Consider the following 19,980-nt stretch of genomic DNA (forward strand, 5'->3'; position numbering starts at 1 on the left):
GTTAGCGCCTTTTGCATCTCACCTTCTGTAGCTGACACTTCGCTTGTATTACTCGTCCTATTGTTGGACGCTTTTTTAGAGGATCGGTCGGTTGATGCTCCCGCTCGGTCAAAAGGAGTTGTTCTTATCGATTCAACTAATCTCCTCTAACTAAAGATATTCGAAAGCTAGACCTAAGAGAAAGGTGTCCATTGTATAAAGGAAAAGAGACCTTAGTTAGTGATAACACGGATGTTAAGTTACTAATCCTTACCAAAGGAAGAGGGAAGCGTCATTCTGATTGAGCTCAACCCAAACAAGTAGAGGAGGCTCTTATGCAGCAGTTGGATACTATTGAATTGTAGGTCATTCATCCTCTCCAAAGCAAAAACAAAAACGAGATCATATTTGTAATCTCCTAGATCGGGAATAAGAGGAAGGTCCGACTCAGTTAGCCAAGATACAAGATTAGACATTTGAATGTAAAAAAGAAATGAAATTTTTATCCCTTATTAGAAAATGTAGTTTCTTAAAGGAAACTATGTCGGGGCGTAATTAAAACAAAAAGATTCCGGATTCGATTTCTTAGAGTAAGAGAAATAATGAAAGTTGCGTGGGGGTTAGGAGGATGCTATATAAGTGAAACAGAATGGTCATTCTGTGCACATGAAGTGTAATGACAATAATAGAAAATAATCTCGAATTGATTTTAATCAATTAAGATTTATTATATTTGACATTATAGTCAAAATCAACATCACAATCAAAATTGACACGAATCAAATAGCAAAAATAATATATCTAAATCTATTATATTTATTACTATGCTTATAATTGTATGTCATATTTAATTTTTTCATTATTGTTTGGATAATTTGTATAAATAAATCTATTGGCTTTAGTACATTACAGATCAAAGAATTATTCTCTATTCTATTTCTTTCCTCTATCTATTAGTGTCTACATGGTATCAGAGTCATCTTCTCTACCTTCCAATTTTTCTCTTCCAAATTTTTGTTACAACAACTACGAGAGTTTCTACATGCTGGTTTGATATCATTGTTTACAGTGCGGCAATCTTGGCAACATCGACGATGGCAACAGCAGCTTCAGCGGTAGCAAATTTTCTTCTCCTTTCATCAACAACTCTTTTCCGTCGACAACATCAACTTCGACAACGTCAATCATAGCAAGACAGAGTTGCTATTTATTCGTTTTATTCATCTCTTCATTTTTTTTCTCTTCTTTGTTTTTTTTCATCTCCGTACTGCTTTCCTTCTCCATACTGTTAAAAAAAAGTCAGAGAGAAAAAAAAAAGGGAAAAAAACTAGAGAGAAAAAAAAACAGAGAAGGAAGAAAAAACAAGTAAAAACAAAATAGAGGGAAAAAACAGAGTGCAAATAAAAAATATCTTCTTTAGATTCCTCTGAGATCCTTGTGCCATCACAAAATATCTCTTTCCGTTTTCATATAGTTCGTTAAACTTTACCATCATAACTATTTATTATGAAAATTATAATTTCTTCCATTACTTTATGTTCATGACTTACTTGGTCATATTGATGGTACTTCATCTCCACTTCAAAAAGATGATGCTATTTGGTTTAAGAAGGATCAATTAGTCTTGACTTGGTTAATTTCATCAATTACTGAGCCTATACTTCCCATGCTCATTGACCTCAACACTTCTCATCAGGTTTAGGGAGCTCTTGATCATTCTTTTGCATCCCATCTCAAGCACGAGTTCTCCAAATTTATCTATAATTACAGTCTGTGCAATGAAGAGATGTCTCTATCAATGACTATATGTAATCAATCAAGACCATTGTCAATAACCTAGCTGCAATTGGACATCCGGTCTTTGATCCAAAATTATTAATGCATATTCTTGCAAGTTTGGGTTCTCAATATGATAGCTTTGTTCCCAGTGTGACAACTCACATAGATCAAGTGACACTCGAAACTCTTCATGGTATGCTATCTTCTCATGAAAGACTTCTATAAATACAATCTCAAAGGATATCAGATTTTCTGTCTTTATTGACACACATGATTAATAAAGCTTCACAACCTGATCAACATAATCAACCTCCTCCCCAATATGGTCATCAAAATCAGATTGGAGATTTCAGAGGTCGAGGTCGAGGTTGAGGTTGAGGTTAAGGTTGAGGTCGAGGTCGAGGTTGAGGTCGAAAACGCTGTCAGATTTTCTTCAACTATAGTCATTATGCTCAAAATTGTTATAAAAGTTATTATTCAAATTTTTGAGGAGGACCTGTATTATCAAATCAACCCCCTCTCTCATCTTGACAATCTAATACTCAATCATCTCATTCTAGAGCATTCTCACTCTTCATCCCTCCTAATGTAACGTCATCGATTCCTAAAACCCTAAGATGACATCCGGATTCTGGAGCGACTCATCATGTTACATCAGAGTATGATATTCTTACAGAAGTTTCTCCTTATCATAGACTTGACATGGTACAAATAGGCAATGACTCAGGTTTGTAAATTGTTCACATTGGAAACACATCCTTTCATTCATGTGGTCGTACTTTTTGCATGCACAACATTCTTCATGTTCCTTATATTATTAAAAATTTACTTTTTGTACGTCAATTTGCTCTTGATAATAATATATTTTTTGAATGTCATCCTCATCTTTGTCTTATGAAGGATTCCACGATTGGAACTATTCTACTCCAAGGGGACACTAAAAATGGTCTTTATCATCTTCAACCCACCTCTCTCAAAAACTTTATTGGAGAATGCATGGATAAATTTTCTTAGCATGCACGTCTTGGTCATCTGTCTCTACATCTTGTTCAAGATATTATTAATCATTTTGTATTATTAACTTTTTTAGTGTCATCATCTCATTTATATAAAGTTTGTATGAAAGTAAAATCTCATAAACTACTTTTTGCATCCTCTACTCGCAACTCTAGTTTTTCTTTGAAAATTATTCACTTTGATGTATGAGGTCCTGCTCCTATTCTTTCTAATCAGGATTTTCTTTACTATGTTATTTTTATTGACAACTTTAGCAAGTTCACTTGGATTTTTTCTATTAAAAGAAAATATGATATCTTTAATATTTTTTATCATTTTCAAAAGCATGTTGAGCATTATTTTGATCATAAAATACTCTCCCTTCATTTTGATTGGGGTGAAGAGTATCAAGCGCTTCATCATCATCTTACTTCCTCTGGCATCCTCCATCGAGTCACTTGTCCCCACACTCCTGAGCAAAATGGATCTGTCGAGAGAAAACATCGTCATGTAGTTGAAACTGCCTTAGCTCTTCTTAATCATACCTCAGTTCCACTTAAATTTGGGATGAAGTTGTCCAAATCGCAATCTACCTTATCAATTGTTTATCCACTGCACTACTTCAAAAAAAGTGTCCCTTGGAGAGACTTTATAATCGTCCTCCATATTACTCTTTCTTCTAAATTTTTGGTTGCACATGTTATCCTTGACTACGACTTTACTCTAAACACAAGTTAAACTCTCGCTCTCAACAATGTATTTTCCTTGGTTATAGTAATTTGCATCATGGGTATCGTTATCTTCATATTTCGACCGGATGAATACATATTTCTTGACATGTTACTTTTAATGAATCTCTTTTCCCATTTGCAGTTGCTACTTCGGATCTTCCTTTAGATAATCAAGGAACCTGTCTAATATCACTGAGTAATATACTAGAATTCTCATAGATTGCTTCATCAAGATATATTGAAAGTACAAGGGGGATGATATCTTGAATCCTACTCTATCTCCATAAATTCTAGTAGATTCAGCAGCTAGTGGTGATCCACTCTCTAGTTTTGATTCCAATATGTCTGATCACTCATCTCCGAGTAGCTCTGATGATGATACTCCTTAGCGAATACTTCCTTTAAGTGATATTTATGCACATGGCAACCAGTTTCCACTCGTTATCCTCTTCCACGTGCTCTTATTACTTTTTCAAATTTTACTGAACCTTCTAGCTTTACACAAGTAGTCAAAGATCTAAATTGGCATGTTGCGATGACTACAAAGTTTGATGTTCTTCTTCGCAATGCAACCTGTAGCTTAGTTCCTCATACTCCATCTATGAATATTGTAGGCTTTAAATGAGTTTATCGAATTAAGTATGGTGCAGATGGATCTATTAAACGTTACAAAGTTTATCTTATTGCTAAAGACTTTAATCAACAATCAGGTATTGACTTTAATGATACTTTTAGTCTACTCATCAAAATTACAACTATCAGATTGCTACTATCTATAGTTGTTAGCTCTAATTGGCTGATACGACAATTAAATGTTTCCAATGCTTTCCTTAATGGACACCTTGAAGAAAATATTTTTATGGAGCAATCATTTGAATTCATCCACCCGCAACTTTCAACACATGTGTGTTAACTTCATAAATCTATATACGGTATTCGGCAAACACCTCGTTCATAGTTTCATCATTTATCTACCTCGTTTTATACTCAGAGATTTTATAACGCAAAGACCGACTCTTCCCTATTCTACAAATGTAATGAGAAATTTTTAATATTTGTTCTGATTTATGTGGATGATATCTTAATAACTAGTAGTGATCAAAACGATATTACTACTTTACTCCATCTTCTTCGTCAAGAGTTTCCTATTCGAGATCTTGGCAATGCTCATTTTTTCCTTGGCATAGAGTTTTTTTTCACATGATAGTTATCTTCTCTCTAGAGCAAATATATTACTGGACTTCTACAATGAGCTAAAATCGATGGTGCATTACTTCGGATATCAAACTTCTGACATATGTTTTTCCAAGAAAGATAAAGTTGAACGTAACATTAATAGGCGGTTAGAAGCATGGCTAACTAGTCGGACCAGTTGATCAGGTGATCAGGTGGAAATAAAACTTGGGTCTAGTCAGTTGGCCACAAACCTCCTTAGACTAGATTCGAAGGGGAAGCTAGTGATACAATATGTTGTGAGTGGACCCGTAAGTAACGTGAAATCAATGGTCAAAATGATGTGACAGTCAAAGTCAAGGTGGGGCGGAGGTTAATTTCATGGTGATGATTTAGAGTATATGCAACTGAATGAGTTACTCTCATTAAGACGCAACTCCTCACTTCGTAGTGCTAAGACATTCAGTATGAAGCCGGTTGGCCCTAGAGTTGACCGGACTTAAGGGCCATAACACTTCATTGCTCAATATCAAGGCGCTCAGAATATAGTCGGCTGGGTCAAAAGTCGATCAAATTTATGGGGTTTAGCCCTCTCATTCTTCAAGCACAAGTCTCTCAGCATACGGTCGATCGGCCTCAGAGCCGGTTAGATTTAAGAGACTAAAGTCCCCATTCTTACAATACAACTCTTAGTATATAGCTGGTCGACCCAAGAGTCGGTCGAACTTCCTGGACGTGGTTCTCCATTTCTTAGCGCCAAGACACTCTGTATACGGTCGGTCGGCCATGGAGCTGGTCGGGCCTTTAGGGCTTAGTTCCCTGACCCATTGCTCATGTACAAGCCTCCTAATATATAGTTGGTTGGCTACTAGGCTGGTCGGACTGCCTCTAGGAGACAACATTATCAGGGGGTCACAACAATCTGTCAGAGAATAACATCTACTCGTCAAGGAATATTCTACCACCAAGGCATATACAGGAGACGAAACCTTTCTCTAAGGATAGTCCTACAATTTTCATTGTCTAGTGTTACTTGACATAGTCTAGCATCAAACATTCTTAGTTGCCTCATTAATACTAGAGTTACAAAAGATGGTTTATGTGCATTAAGTGGAATCTTCCTTGAAGGATGTTTGTACATATTCCATTACTCGCTATATTCTGACACCATACATTCTCTAACACCTCATAATTACGGAGGTTCTGAGGGTCAGTATAAAAAGCGGGTTCTCTCAATTGATCATGTACGTTTTTACATGTTCTACTACACGTTGAAAAACATGCGTGTATCCACTCTATTGTTCATCTTCTTCTCCACTTTTCGCTCAGCTACTGTATTAACTTGAGCTTCGGAGTGCCTATGTCAGAGACCCTTCTCTGGTTCTCGCTCTAATGCTTCTCTTTGCTCTCTTTGCCGTGTACGTAGGAAGGAGTGCAAAGAAGAAGTGTCAGATGTCATCTCTTCTCCATCTCAAAGTCTCCTCCCAGTCAACGACAGAGTTATCTGCCCAGTGCATCATCTCCACCGATTTCCGACAGAATCACTAATATTTAGCTTTCATGAATATAGAATCACCACTTACATTGCACTTCTACTACCATCTTTACCATTTCAGCTGGTGTTCTAGTCTCCTATATATGACAAATTAGCTAGTCTTGAAATAAATACTATGAGAATATATCCATCAAAAAGTTTGTCAATCTCTCCACATATATACATACAAAACTTGCTCTTCTTACTCCCTAATGCAAGGTTTTACAATTGAAGGCAAATTCCTTAATGGGGCGACAATGGTGCCTGATAGAGGGCTTTGGCTAAGCCATCCTAGGTATGTACATTGCCGAGGAACAAGGGAGGAACCTGTCCAGAATAGTCGAGAAGAAGTCGTCGAAGGTATCATCCATAGGCATGCCAACCACTGAAACCGTATGTACGTTTATTACAACTGACAGGTACTGCATGCCTACATATACTAATGGGTCAGACGTTGACGAGTTGTTGGCGGGTTGATGGTGGATTATTGGTGAAAGTAGATCCAAATGGCGTATGAATGGCTTGTTGGTCCAGTGAAGGTAGGAATTGAATGGCTTGGTGGGCTCCATGAATTGATGGTGAGTAGCAGCTGCTGGGAGCCATTAAGGGAAAGCCCAGACGCAGAAGAGAAATGAAAAGAGAAGGCGGCTAGCTATGCAGTTGATGATAAAGTACCCCTAGAGTTTATAGGCTGCCTTTGGAGGAAGCCAATCATGTTCTTTTACACCTACAGATCATGGATAACTCTACTTGTATTTCCCCTGAAACAAGATATCAAAGCCTTAGGTTTCTCAGTTTTACCATTGAGGTTATGTGGTAATGCAACTAATAATCTCCTACTCCTAGACCCTCTTCTTCTACTTACTCCATGGAGAACTGTACACCCACCACCATTGTTCCACCCTGTTGATTTAGCCATAACGGTATGCACATCATAGTTGCACACCACATAACAATATTCAGAGTCTCGCAGTAGAAGAACACTTGCAATGGTTCTACTTAGTCGAAGTGTTGGCTCCCTACCTCTCCATCAAAGGGTTTAAGTTATTAGATAGGAGTGTTAAGTGTGCAAGTTGCACAGGTTGATTGAAAGATTAAGATATAATTCATGTTGATTAGAAACTTAGAAGAATAATTCATTTGATCAAATGGATAATTGGTTCGATGGCTTGAAGGCCCAGAGTGAGAGCAACTCAAGAGCATGATATATAACTTGAAGTTGAGGTTTTTTTAACCTGGAGTTTATTATACTAGAGACCATGATATATAAATTAAACTCTAAACTTTCTTTAACTATTGTTTGCTTAATCATTAATTAAGAAAAATTAACACATCTATTTTTTTTATTTAAAAAAGATGCCATGAGTGATAAGTAAAGGCCTTTTTGATGGAATTAGATTGAACAAGTGACTTATAAAGCTAAAAATATAATTTTTAAGTTTACTAAATTAACAAAAGAAGGCCATATATTCAAACGTGTGGTTTCCTAACTTTCAAGAGCTTGGAGATCTTTCAATCACAAAGTAATATATGATATATATGAGGAACTCTCCATCAGCTTTTGGTGGATCAATAATCATTGTTTGGCTGCAAATAATATGCTTAGTGATTCAAGTCATCCACATTCTTGAAATGGGCAATGAACCTTCCTCTTTTGGCTTCCACGCCAATTCATGCTCCACTTTCTGTCATTGTTAAGAAACACAATTGTACTCTGAATTCTTTTCTTGTCAAAACCCAGTAATTATGAAGTACTTTTTGCCACTCTTGGTTAGGTTACAGAAATCTATGAGCAAAGTACCATGGTACTGATGCTTATCTAGAGCAAATTGAGAAGATAAAAGCAGGCCACTTAATAATCAATCAGTTTGCTCAAAATCCTGGTTTCTCATTTTCTGAATTTAGTAATAACCATGAAAAACACACTTGAATGAAATTGTATGTGGTCATTTAACTAACCCCTACGACACTGCTTTTTTTCCTTTCTTTTCTGTAAATAATAATAACATTACTTTCATTGCTAGCAGCAGAAGAATAAAAAAAAAAGAAACAAAAAGAGAGCTCAAAGGGACACAGTTTGTTTCTCATGACCAAAGCTTTCTCTCCAATTTTTATGCTATACCATCTTTAATTTTACTACTCCAAGACATTCTGATTCAAAGATCGACATGAATTAACTCCTGTTAGTTTTGAAGCAAATAAATATTTATCTATAAATAACATGTTCACTTGGACATTAATTATCTAATCTGAAGAAAACACTTTTTGTTTACTAAGTTTTGATTATTATTATCCTTAGCAACACTGGGGAATATGACAGTAAGCACAATTACATCGATCTTTAATTAGTTCTTCGGCTTTAAAATTATTGTACAGTTTCACTTTCTAACTAGCACAATATCAATATGAGTCCTCAGAAATGAATTCTGAATTAATAATAAAGTAGCTGTGATCTATGGTTTAGGTAACTTGTGATGGACAACATGGATTGATCAAAAGCAAGCTAGGGCATTGAAGAAGGGAAGTGTGAAACCTGGAAATCTCTGACATCAAAGTCTTTGGGTACCCTAAACAAGAAAGGTGCTCAAGTAAAGGCATTACACATACCATGTGCATGCAGCACCAATATTTAAGAAGAATTGCAACTCTCTGTCTGTTCCTATCTGGGTTGAGGTTTCAGCTGTCCATTCCACATTTTGCCTCTTGAGGCAAAACCCTAATTTCCTAGGCATCATGTGTTTACAAAAAATGGAAACAATGGCAGAACAAGGAAGGGCCACCAGGTCAGAGGCAGTTAACAGTCCACAACAAGGTCCACTTAATAACAACTTACATAAACTATATGCAAAAGAAATCAATTAGTTTTACTTAGAATCAGGATTTTACTTAGTTAATTGCTGTGCATATACATAAAGGCCAAAGCTCATAACATGGCGGATTAGAGTTAACATAAGAAAGAAAACATATGAATTGTTAGCTTAGTTTGATGAACAAAACTAGTAAAGTCATGTAGAAATTAAAGACTTAGCTATATATATTTAGTGCCTTTCCTTCCCTACCGCTCGTCTCATTCTTCAACAAGTCTGAGTTGCAGGTAGGCTCAAAAAGCCAGCTCTCTTCTTCTTTCTTTCTTTATACTACATCCTCCTCGATTCTTGTTCTATATATCAACTTTATTTCAAGAGAAAGTTGTCTTGTGATGCTTCTAACAAATTTTCTACTTCTGCTGGCAGTAATTACAGCAAGTAATCTTCTACAAATATAAGGCCGGATCCTTGATCGGCTTGTTTTTCTAGGTCATTACTTTTTTCTCCCTCTATTTGATCGATATCTTTTAGTCATAATCAGCTTCTATGATCTCAAACTTGGAACTTTATACTATAAAAAAAAGGTGGACTGGCTGACTTTAAATGGGTTGATTTTTTCTTCTTCTTCCTTTTCCTTCAGAGAATTGGATCAATCAACATGGGTCGTGGGAAGATAGAAATCAAGAGGATCGAGAACCCGACCAACCGCCAAGTTACCTTCTCGAAGAGGCGAGGAGGGCTGCTAAAGAAGGCCAATGAGCTCGCGATACTATGCGATGCACATGTAGGACTTGTGATCTTCTCCAACACAGGCAAGATGTTTGAGTACTGCAGCCCACACTTGAGGTATTGACATATGACTATCTTGTTCTTGGATTATATATGAAACGATTTCTTCGTTATCTTGGTGAAAAATCCCAAATTCTTTTCATAATTAATTGCAGTCTTTATCTACAATATCTTTCAATTTATGTAAGATGGTGATTTGATATGCAATGATTACTTTTTTATCTGCCTTTGCCATTGATGGCCACCAACTAGCTAAAGGTGAATTTGGCATGATTAGGGGTTTCTTGATCTGATCTCTTACATGAGCAGATGTTTGTCTTTCTATACAGACCTTCATTCAATAGTCATGTTTGGAAAAAAAATAATCTGTAAACTAATGTTAAAGGTTTTTTTTTTCAATAATTTTCTTAGTTCTCCCTTGAGTTAACCAAAAATTAATGTTGCCATCAGTTGGCCTGTAATTAAATCCTCCTGCTCATTTGGAGCTGAGTTAATTGATCATGTCTAAATTTCAGTCTTTTCTTAACGAAATGCTATGAGAATTTAAGTTGTTATATATCATCATTACCAAGAACATGTTTGATCAAGACTAACATTCCTCTTACTTTTCTTTTTTTCTTCTTTAATTTAATGTGATCTAGAAGAGCTTAAGAAGTCAATAAGTGTTATATATTAATCTAAAGACTTTTTTCACCATAAACAGAATACTTAACAAATTAAAATCAGTGATTTGTAGAGAATGAAATTTGACACAACTATATATAAAGATATTGACTCAACGTAAGTCATAATATATCAGCAGAAGAGATTAAAGACGAGTTTACATCAACCTTAAATTTTTACAAATTAAAACACAAAATTGATTAATGAACTAAATCATATGACAATTTACTCTTAATCAGGAGCCATTGAAATAGGCAAGTGCATATATGGTTTGCTTAGTACTCTAATTCATACATAATAATATTCATTTTTTTTCTTTTGCAGCATGAGGCAACTCATAGATAGGTATCAAAGAACCACTAACACTGGTTTTGAGGAGACCAACAACCAACAGGTATTATCTTGATTTCTTAAAATATCACTTAGTTTTATTGTAGGTTGTGAAAAATACCAAATTAATTGTTTATAATTTTCACTGTATTAGCATATGATTTTTGAGATATCCCGGATGAGAGATGAAAACCGCAAGCTTCAGGACAGCATGAGGCAGTTCATTGGGGAAGACTTGGCTTCCATGACTTTGAATGAGCTGAATCAACTGGAAGAGCAGCTTGAGTTCTCTGCCAACAAAGTTCGAGCAAGAAAGGTAGCATTAACAGATTAATGTTCATTAGCATAATAAACATACTTAGACTACTATATATATATAGAAAATGTTTTGAAATTTTAGATACAAGAACTAAAGCAAGTACAACTAAATGTAACTTGCAAAGATATATAAGTATGTAAGTGTGTATAGTTCATGGAAACTGGTACTCTCTCTATTTGCAGCATCATTTGCTGGATCAACAACTGGAAAATCTGCGCCGAAAGGTACGATAATTCAATCAAGCTAGCAATACTCGACTTCTTCTTCTAATATTGATCAACTACTGCATGTGTGTTTGCTGCAATAGGAACACATTTTAGAAGATGAGCATCAACACCTTTGCCGCATGGTAACTTATAATCGATCGATGCATATAATTCTCTGATTTAGTTATTTTGTTGCTGACTTAATTAATAATGTATATATATAAATATATTCAGATAGCAGAGCATCAGATGGCCATAGAACAGCAAGCACAGCAGGTGGAGGTGATGGAGCACAAGGTGGGGGATGTGCCGATGCTCGAACACTTCGGCCACTTCTACGCCGAGGAGACATCGAGGAACTTGCTGCAGCTCTCGCCGCAGCTTCATGAGTTCCGGCTGCAGCCGACCCAACCCAACCTGCAGGATGCCGCCTTCCAAGCCGGCCACGGCCTCCAGCTTTGGTACATGATCTATCTATAAACTAGCTAATTAATTAGGGTTCTATATATGTACTGTGTGGAGTTTGATGATTAGAATATTGCACTTGGTTTCTAGGTTTTGACATCTTGCATCGGCTTATTGAACAGATGGATCGATCCTGGGGAGATGCCGAGGAGGGGAGTGATGAATGATCGATATATGGTGGGTAATTAAGTACTTAATTATAGTTTGTCATAAAATTTAGTTTCTGTGCGTGGTTAATTAGTTTGGTGAGATTAAGTGTGTGAACATATGTATTGTTTAAGTTAGAACGTGTATGGATCAACTTTGGGACATGTACGCTGCACTGTGTGTTCTGGCCTTTCTCTCCAGTAGGAGCCAGTGGTTTTAAGTTTAATAATTAAATCTTAGAGCCAATTTAATTTAATTTTATATATTCAATTTCGCATGCATGATTATATATGATTTATTATCTTTTGTGCACTTAATTATAATTAAATTAAGATTTTTTGTCAATTAAGATACATAACCTCAAAGAATATTTTTACTAAAGATATATAATTCCCAATTCATTTGGAGTTTCACAAGTAGGTATAGCTTTAGTCTTTAGAGAAGCTTCCAATCTGTGGGGCCACCGTTGATATTAATTTATTATTATCCATGTAGGATTCACACAAAATTCTGCATTAGCAAATAATTATGAAATATTTTTCATATATATCTCCTAAAAGAGATGTGGTGTGAAAAATTCAATGGTAAAAAAGTGGATGATAATTTTTTTTGTATTTTCACCTTATATATATATATATAATAATAATAATAATAATAATTAAAACCTATTTTTAAAATGGAAAATAAAATTTCTATATTGATAGATTCTCTAAAACCCCCATATATGTAATTTATTTTATACAAAACAACAAATATATATATTTAAATTGCTAAAGAAATCTAAAAAATAATGATAAATCATTACAATAAAATCTTGCCTTCAGCACTTCTCCTCGTGTTGGACCATTCATAGAAAACAGAGATTATTTATCATTGAGGATTTAGTTATGACTCCCTCTCTTATCTCAATATATATTATGTTGGAAGGTAATTTATTCAAAAGTAATTAATGTTTTCTTTTAAAATACACGAATGTATCTATCTTAACTTGACCCCTATTCTTATAGTAATAGAAAAAGAATAAATCCATTAAGTTTTGTGACAACTTATCCTCGAGAAAGTTTAAACTATTTTCATGATCAAACTCCCAAAATAAGTTCTATAGATCCAATATTAGAGTTCACTTCTCGTTCAGTCCCATAATCTCTAATATATGCTAATGTACGCTAATACAATAGTTGTTAAATATGCTAAAACTGAATCAAAAATTGAACATATCATAAATAAAAGAGAAAAATTACAAACGTCAATCGTCAACTTAATATCCGATTACTCCCTAAATTAGAATTCAGGAGAGACTACTCTATCATGATGGAAAAATAAATCATTGACATCAAAGAAAATATTCTACAATGAAAAATTAAAAATAAAAAATGTAGAAAGAATTCAGTTGTAAATGTCATCGACGTCTCTAGATGATCTCTAAGTGATCTTTGGTAGTTGAAATCTCTAGACTTCTTAGATCTCTTTTAGGGTCTCATGTCTCGAGAAACCGTTCATGCCTATAAATGACACCCTTTGGTTGCTTTTATGTAGACATAAAAAATATAAGGGGTGGCACCGCAAGTGAAACCCTAATGATTCACGATTGTCCACAGGTAAACTGTGAATCATGCTGGAAGGCTTCCTGGCCAAACTTAGAATGAATCACGGTAGTGGCAGGTTCCCTAGTCTAGCCATGGTTCTTGTTGAATGTTCCAAGCGACACTGATGACAAATCTGACTCCTAGATGATCCATGACCGTGCTAGGTGCCACAAAGCATGCTGTGGATCCTCCTGCAATACTGCTCCATTAGTTTTTTTTGTCTCCAAATACATTCCAATGTCAAAATCTTCCTGTCGGCATAAATCACAAAGAATAGTAATCTGAACTAAAAAAGATAGATGTAAAAACTAAAATTTTACTTAAATTATGCTTATGTAATGCAGTAATATGCTAAATAAGAATGATAAGATATGCATGATTTACACATAGAAGTCTAATAAACAATTAACAAGATGAAAAGATGAAATAGATTAAGCCAATAGTGATGGATTATTATTATTATTGAAGGCCTCAATTTTAAAAAATATCTTAATTTTTGAATGTGTTAAACCACCTTCATCTTCTTCTTCTTTTTATTTTATGTATTTGGAAATGTAATTATTTTATCGGTAAGATTTATGTATGTGGATCCTTGTCCGTTCAGCAAAACCCGATCCGTGGCATGCCTGTTTTGGATCCTCATTTGCTACTTCTAATCCGATTAACATGGGTCGGGCTGTCGATATCGGAAAAAATCCGCGCCGCTTCCACCCCTGCCCTCTTCGACGGGTCGGAGATGGTGAACGACACGGGCAGCGAGGAGAAGTCGCGTAGGCTGCATCGGAGGCGCTCGCTGTCTCCATCTCCTTTGCCTTCTGATTCGCGAGGTCGGCACCAGAGAAATCTATGAACTTTTTTCTGTTGATTTCTTTCCTGTTACTATATTTTGGTTTGGTTGTTTGTTTTTTTTTTTTTTTCTGATCCAGATGGGGAAGAGCGGAGCAGAAAGCATCGGAAGAGAGACGGGCAGGAAAGGAAGATCCGGAAGGACGAGAGTAGTAGCAAGGAGAAGAAGCGTGATAAGTCCCATAAGCATTCCAGGAGCGGGGACGGGAAAGGTTAGGGTTTGAATTTCTATTGATATTGAGGTTCATATTCAAATTTCTCGAGGGTAAGTATTTCGATTTCCCATTATGACTGAGTAAATTTTCGTGTTTGGTGCTAGCAATTTGGTTATTTGAAGAGGCTGGACAATTTAGTGCCTTTTTTCTCTGTAGATAATCTTGTGTTGGAGTAAGCGTAAGTTAGTTTTTTTTTCTACTTTGCCTCTCTTTCTTTTGACAGGTAAGAAATCAAAGGAGAAGCATAAGAGAAGCAAAAAGGATTCAGATTCAGTGAGTTCCCTTTCTATTTAAATAGTTACGTTGCTTGCTTCGTTTATAGCAATGCAATTTTTCTCGCCATATGATCCAGTACACCTTTAATTTTGTAAGGTGTGGTTATAACTTGGGACATTCTGGAACTTCATCATAATGATCTGGGACTTGTTATCCATTTTTCCCCCGAAAGGTTACTTGTTATGTCATATTGTTTTATGGAATCCATATTTGAAATGCCTATGCAAGCTGCTGTTTCTAGGTGACAAATTCTTTGCATTTGATATTGTTTTTGGTTGATAGCTCCATCCGATTAAATTACTCCAATACATTTAATTTTTAATTATCTTTCATTCCTGTTAATGCCAACCTCACCTAGTGGGATAAGGCTTGGTTGTTGTTGTCTCATTCTTGTTAATGTGTCACTTCCCCAAAACAAAGAAATGCATGTTTGGACAGATGATACACGTGTTTGATTTAAGGTAATGTCACTTAAGGTGGGCATTTGATACACAAAATGATTGATCAAGAACTTATTTACATAGTTTATATACGGAATGATTATGATGATCTTCTTAGTTTATTCACTATCATCAAGCCATCAAGCTATGTTGTCGTAACCGTGCAAGACTATATCATTAAAACTATTTAAATTTAATTGCATTTATATTCACTAGATTATTGTTTTCTGAGATTAAGCATCCACTTCTTGCACTTTGCCTTTTTTTTAATAAGTCTGTCATATAGGACTTTCTTTCTTGCATATTGGTATACTTGTTTTCCTTAAGTCAGGATTAAGTCCCTCTAGTTATCAGTATAAACAAAAAAAAAACACTTTTTCATGGTATTTAGCACAAAAAGACTACATATTCAGTAGATGCCTATCTCCAAGGTAGAAAGCAGGATGTTTATAAATGAGCACATTGATCTTGATACTGCCAAGAATGTCCATTCGGTGGCAAAAGGTCATACGCTGACCCCGGGCTCCCCCACACGACTGGTCCACAGTTATTTGTAGAGAGATAAATCACGGGTGACTTCTTTTGCCTTTTGAACAGTGGTCATTGCATGAGGGAGGGCAGGGACCTGACAAGTATTTCGCTGTCAGAAATTGACCTCTAGACCTCTTGGTGGCAATGCCCCATGCAATGACCATCTGCCCGTCCCATAGGGACAAGAAGAATGTCCATTCGGGATGTTGCTTTACGATGTTCTGTTTTCTGAACATCTCCAGTTATATAAGGCTTCAATTTACTGCCAAATTATCTATTCAATGGTAACAATATCAAAATTTTACCATTAAATAATACATAGATCCTTGGCGGTAGTCAGAGATTTTCTGTTGCCGTGGTTAACAATCCAGTTATCACCAACTCTGTCACATAATTCAACTAGTTTGTAACCCCATACCCAATGAATGTATAGCAAGTTTTTTTATTTTTTGACTGGAGTGCTACCGATTACAATCATTTTCTATTGCTAGTGACTTGCCAACACGATGCTACCCCATATTCTTCTGATATGATTATGATTAGTCAAATCCCTTCTCTATCATAGTAATTTTACATCTTTTGTCTTCTATTTCATATTCTTTTGCTTTGTGCCTCAACTTTATCAGCTAGAAGCATATTGTCTCTGAAGTTCCTGAGGCTGAGTGGCAGAGAAGAATGTGTTGATTTACTGCATCACAATGTACCATTGATATGTTACTACTAGATGAATGATCATTTTTGGTAGATGATTAGGCCAAACAAGTTATTTGATTAGTTCTCTCATTCTAGGAGATTGTGACAATTGGTATTCCTAATCTTTGACATAGTGGAGTATTGAAAAGGGTTATATATCTGATGACAAAGCCATTGTTGGGCTTGACATGTGACAAGGATGCAAACCTTGAGTAGAAGAAATTGTGATAGTCCAATTTTGTCCTGTATGATGAGTTGTGGACTAATGAAGTTGGATAAATTTAGTTGGGTTAGCTACTATAACTTAGGCTTAAACATCATGGGCCAATGGTGGGTCTGACAAGCTAATAGATAGATCCTCTCATCTATGTGAGCCATAACATGATACAACAGGATCTTTAGCTAGATTATTTTACTATGTTGAACCTTCATTTTTGGTATAAAAATCATGTGATTTGGTTCGTGTATGACATATGGACTATGAAAGGTTTCTGTTCTTTCATGAAATTGATTATGAAATTCTTATCTGATGGAATCTTTAAACTAAAATGTGAATTCCATATGATTACATAAAAATATAATGTGGGCATTTATAAGCAGAACTGCTGATTGCTGATTACTTTTCCCCAGAATAATTATTTGGAATTATAATCTTACATGTCCTTAAATTCAAGGAACACTTCCTTCTCTTCTAAATAATTTATTTTCCCTTGTGCAAGTAAAGTTTGAAGAGCTCTCCAAGGATGACTACTTTTCAAAAAGCAACGAGTTTGCGACCTGGTTGAAGGAAAAGCGAGGGATCTATTTCTCTGACCTGACATCTGATAAAGCTAGAGAGATTTTCATTTCTTTCGTGAAGGAATGGAATAAGGGAAAGCTACAGCCACAATACTACAAAGGCATTTCTACTGGACCTCGAACAGCTCATAACTGGAAAATTAAACTTGATGAATAGGTCTAGGGAACCGAGTGTTTTGAAGGTTCAAATTGCCTACTACTGCTTTCTTAGCTAAATCAAGTTTGTTTAGTTTGTAACCAAGCACATCTATTTTAGCAGATGCATATTTTGTACTGAGGAGGTTTGTTCTCAAGATCATTGATATCGTAGATGTGTAAAATTCAAGTAGAACTTTCAACTTTCCATATATTTTAGAATAGATCATTGATATCGTAGATGCGTAAAATTCAAGTAGAACTTTCAACTTTCCATATGTTTTAGAATAGATCATTGATATAGTAGGATTGTCCCCAACACACAGGAGACAATCAACTTCTTGCAACACAAGTCAAACAAGAACTTCAATGTGCAGAAAAGGATGTAGAGAAGAGTTGTGTTCTCAGAAGCACATATCAAGAAGGCAGCAGCAGCAGAGTCCAGCACAGCTACAAACAGCAAGAAAAGAAGGCATAAGATGACACAATGGCTTAATCACAAGCATTTAGTAGCTGAAGAGAATCACTGGAGTTTCATTGATAGTTAACGATAATTAAGTCAAAAACTACCATCCTCTCCAGAAGCCATCCCCTCGGCTTTGCGTCTCTACTGGAGCATCACCCTTGGATGGATAACCTGGCTGAGGCTGAAGCTGAGGTGGTGCATACGGCTGAAGGTAAGCCTGCCCTGGCGGCGGCAGTGGTGGTGCTGCTGCTTGTGGCTGACCGTAGTGGCTCATTCTTGGAATCCAGATACGAACCAGAAAGAAAGCACAAGTGAGGACAGAAAAGAATGCTATGGATCTGTAATTTATAGACGAGGATTGCTTGGTGCCGAGGGAATTGAAACCGGTGACAGTGGTCAGTGGGTGAGAAAACTTAATGGAGCTCTGTCGCCTTGCCGGCGTCGGAAGCGCAGGAAACATGGCCGTAGCTTTGTAGCCGCTTAGCCTTCAACTGCTCCACTAAGTAGGTGAAAAATCTAGTTTCGGAGGTGGAGTTAAGTAATCGTTAGTTATATCTCAGTTTTGCCGATGTTGTATCTTAATTAACGTTATCCCATGGTGTAGTGCAGGCCGTGAATATATGATTTCTTAATTTGAGGAACTGATGATTTATATTATTATTGTGGTAAAAGGTGAATACTGAATACGCTCGCCCCTAGCGTCTCTGTCAGCCCGTCCCAAGACTAACACGGAGGAGGTAAATCACGGACGACTACTAACCTTTGAATGATTTATATCATCATGTACGTAACTCCTGTATATTTATATTTATCTCCTTTCATATTTATAGATTGACATTACTAAGACCGTTAAAATAATAGATCCATCTTTAATTAAGTAATGTTTAAAATGTTAACATAAGGACTAATTTTATAAATTTAAATAATTTAAATTTATTTAAGACATAGTCAGTCATAAGACTATTATACTACAGTCTTCATATTTTAAAACCAAGTCATCCTTCACAAATCATCTTTAAATAAAAAAAGTATCTCTCTAGGTTAAGGATGAAGTTCACATTGAAAATTACATAAATTAAATCATCAAAGAAGTCATTAAATTGTGTTGGATATTGTAGTACTAACCAATTTTAATTTTGACTTTTGTATGGGATCAATCTTTTTAAATATTGCATCCCAATTATTCTTCTTTTAATTATATTGATTAATATCAATGTTTTTTTTTAAGAATTACTATTCTATTTAGTTTCTCACCAACACTTCGCACATCTCTCATTCCGTTCGTCGGAGCTTTTCCTCCATAAATCAATTTTTTCAGCAAAAAATTTATAAATGGAGTGGAAGTTTCGTAAATTGAGGGTTTTTTTTAAAATGAAGTAAAAATTCTAAGACCATCGCCGTCTGTGGGAATCGAACCCACGACCACGTGGTTAAAAGCCACGCGCTCTACCAGCTGAGCTAAGACGGCTTACAACATTTTATCAACATAATATATATGTATTTATAAATAAAACTAACCGTTGTGGTCCACCCAATCTTACGTGAATAATTGACCTTAGTGCTCTCGATTCACCTAGTTTGACCAACCAGATATGTTAGATCAAACTATTTCGTCTAACTTGATTGACCTGACCCATAAGTTTGTTCGACCCAATCGGTCCACTCCTCCTAATCCATTTGCACAGTAGATAGTTCCCTCAACCTGACCAACTCGATCTAACTAACTAATCAACCTTATATCATCGATAAAAAAAACCTACGTAAATTAAATAGTTCTCCTGTCAATGAAACTCTCTTTTAGGTGATAATCTTCACTCGGGAGCTATTAGGTCATGTGATTTGAAAAAGAGATAAATCTTGGAGGCTTCGCGTGATGCCGGAGGATTTAAATAAATTTTATTATTATTTTAGAATTAATTTTATAAATGATATTTTAGGATTTTGAGACGGTTTGAGATATTTTAGATTCCTAGTATGCTTAGATTTTTTTTCTTGAATTTTTTAAATTTATGTTAAGATTTTTCTTTCCTGTGGGATTTTTTAAAATTTATTCTAAGATTTTTTTTCTTCTATTTA

General features: G+C 35.6%; 2 protein-coding genes and 1 non-coding gene across 3 annotated transcripts; 2 read left to right on the forward strand and 1 right to left on the reverse strand.

The window, feature by feature from the left end:
* The first annotated feature begins 9,657 nt into the window (after positions 1 to 9,657).
* Positions 9,658 to 11,786, forward strand: LOC121980092 (MADS-box transcription factor 29-like). The gene is made up of 6 exons (XM_042532058.1): positions 9,658 to 9,845; positions 10,776 to 10,845; positions 10,936 to 11,097; positions 11,283 to 11,324; positions 11,408 to 11,449; positions 11,541 to 11,786. Exons 1-6 carry the CDS (start codon positions 9,658 to 9,660, stop codon positions 11,784 to 11,786), a joined length of 750 nt encoding a protein of 249 aa, XP_042387992.1.
* Positions 11,787 to 14,126: 2,340 nt separating this feature from the next.
* LOC121980093 (style cell-cycle inhibitor 1-A-like) lies at positions 14,127 to 17,596 on the forward strand. The gene is made up of 4 exons (XM_042532059.1): positions 14,127 to 14,331; positions 14,431 to 14,562; positions 14,789 to 14,838; positions 17,230 to 17,596. Exons 1-4 carry the CDS (start codon positions 14,127 to 14,129, stop codon positions 17,458 to 17,460), a joined length of 618 nt encoding a protein of 205 aa, XP_042387993.1. The 3' UTR covers positions 17,461 to 17,596.
* Positions 17,597 to 19,299: 1,703 nt separating this feature from the next.
* Positions 19,300 to 19,372, reverse strand: TRNAK-UUU. Its single transcript has one exon. It is a non-coding gene; the product is annotated as a tRNA-Lys (tRNA).
* Positions 19,373 to 19,980: the final 608 nt, after the last annotated feature.

This window comes from Zingiber officinale, chromosome 5A, assembly GCF_018446385.1.
Source record: "Zingiber officinale cultivar Zhangliang chromosome 5A, Zo_v1.1, whole genome shotgun sequence".
In the NCBI taxonomy this organism is placed as follows: domain Eukaryota; kingdom Viridiplantae; phylum Streptophyta; class Magnoliopsida; order Zingiberales; family Zingiberaceae; genus Zingiber; species Zingiber officinale.

What these genes read in the sequence shown, in the direction of transcription:
- LOC121980092 (XM_042532058.1), top strand. Translation starts at nt 9,658, where the DNA reads ATGGGTCGTGGGAAGATAGAAATCAAGAGGATCGAGAACCCGACCAAC. An exon ending in TACTGCAGCCCACACTTGAG is followed by an intron (nt 9,846 to 10,775) that starts GTATTGACATAT and finishes TTTCTTTTGCAG; the next exon opens with CATGAGGCAACTCATAGATA. An exon ending in AGGAGACCAACAACCAACAG is followed by an intron (nt 10,846 to 10,935) that starts GTATTATCTTGA and finishes TCACTGTATTAG; the next exon opens with CATATGATTTTTGAGATATC.
- LOC121980093 (XM_042532059.1), top strand. Translation starts at nt 14,127, where the DNA reads ATGCCTGTTTTGGATCCTCATTTGCTACTTCTAATCCGATTAACATGG. An exon ending in TTTGCCTTCTGATTCGCGAG is followed by an intron (nt 14,332 to 14,430) that starts GTCGGCACCAGA and finishes TTTCTGATCCAG; the next exon opens with ATGGGGAAGAGCGGAGCAGA. An exon ending in CAGGAGCGGGGACGGGAAAG is followed by an intron (nt 14,563 to 14,788) that starts GTTAGGGTTTGA and finishes TTCTTTTGACAG; the next exon opens with GTAAGAAATCAAAGGAGAAG.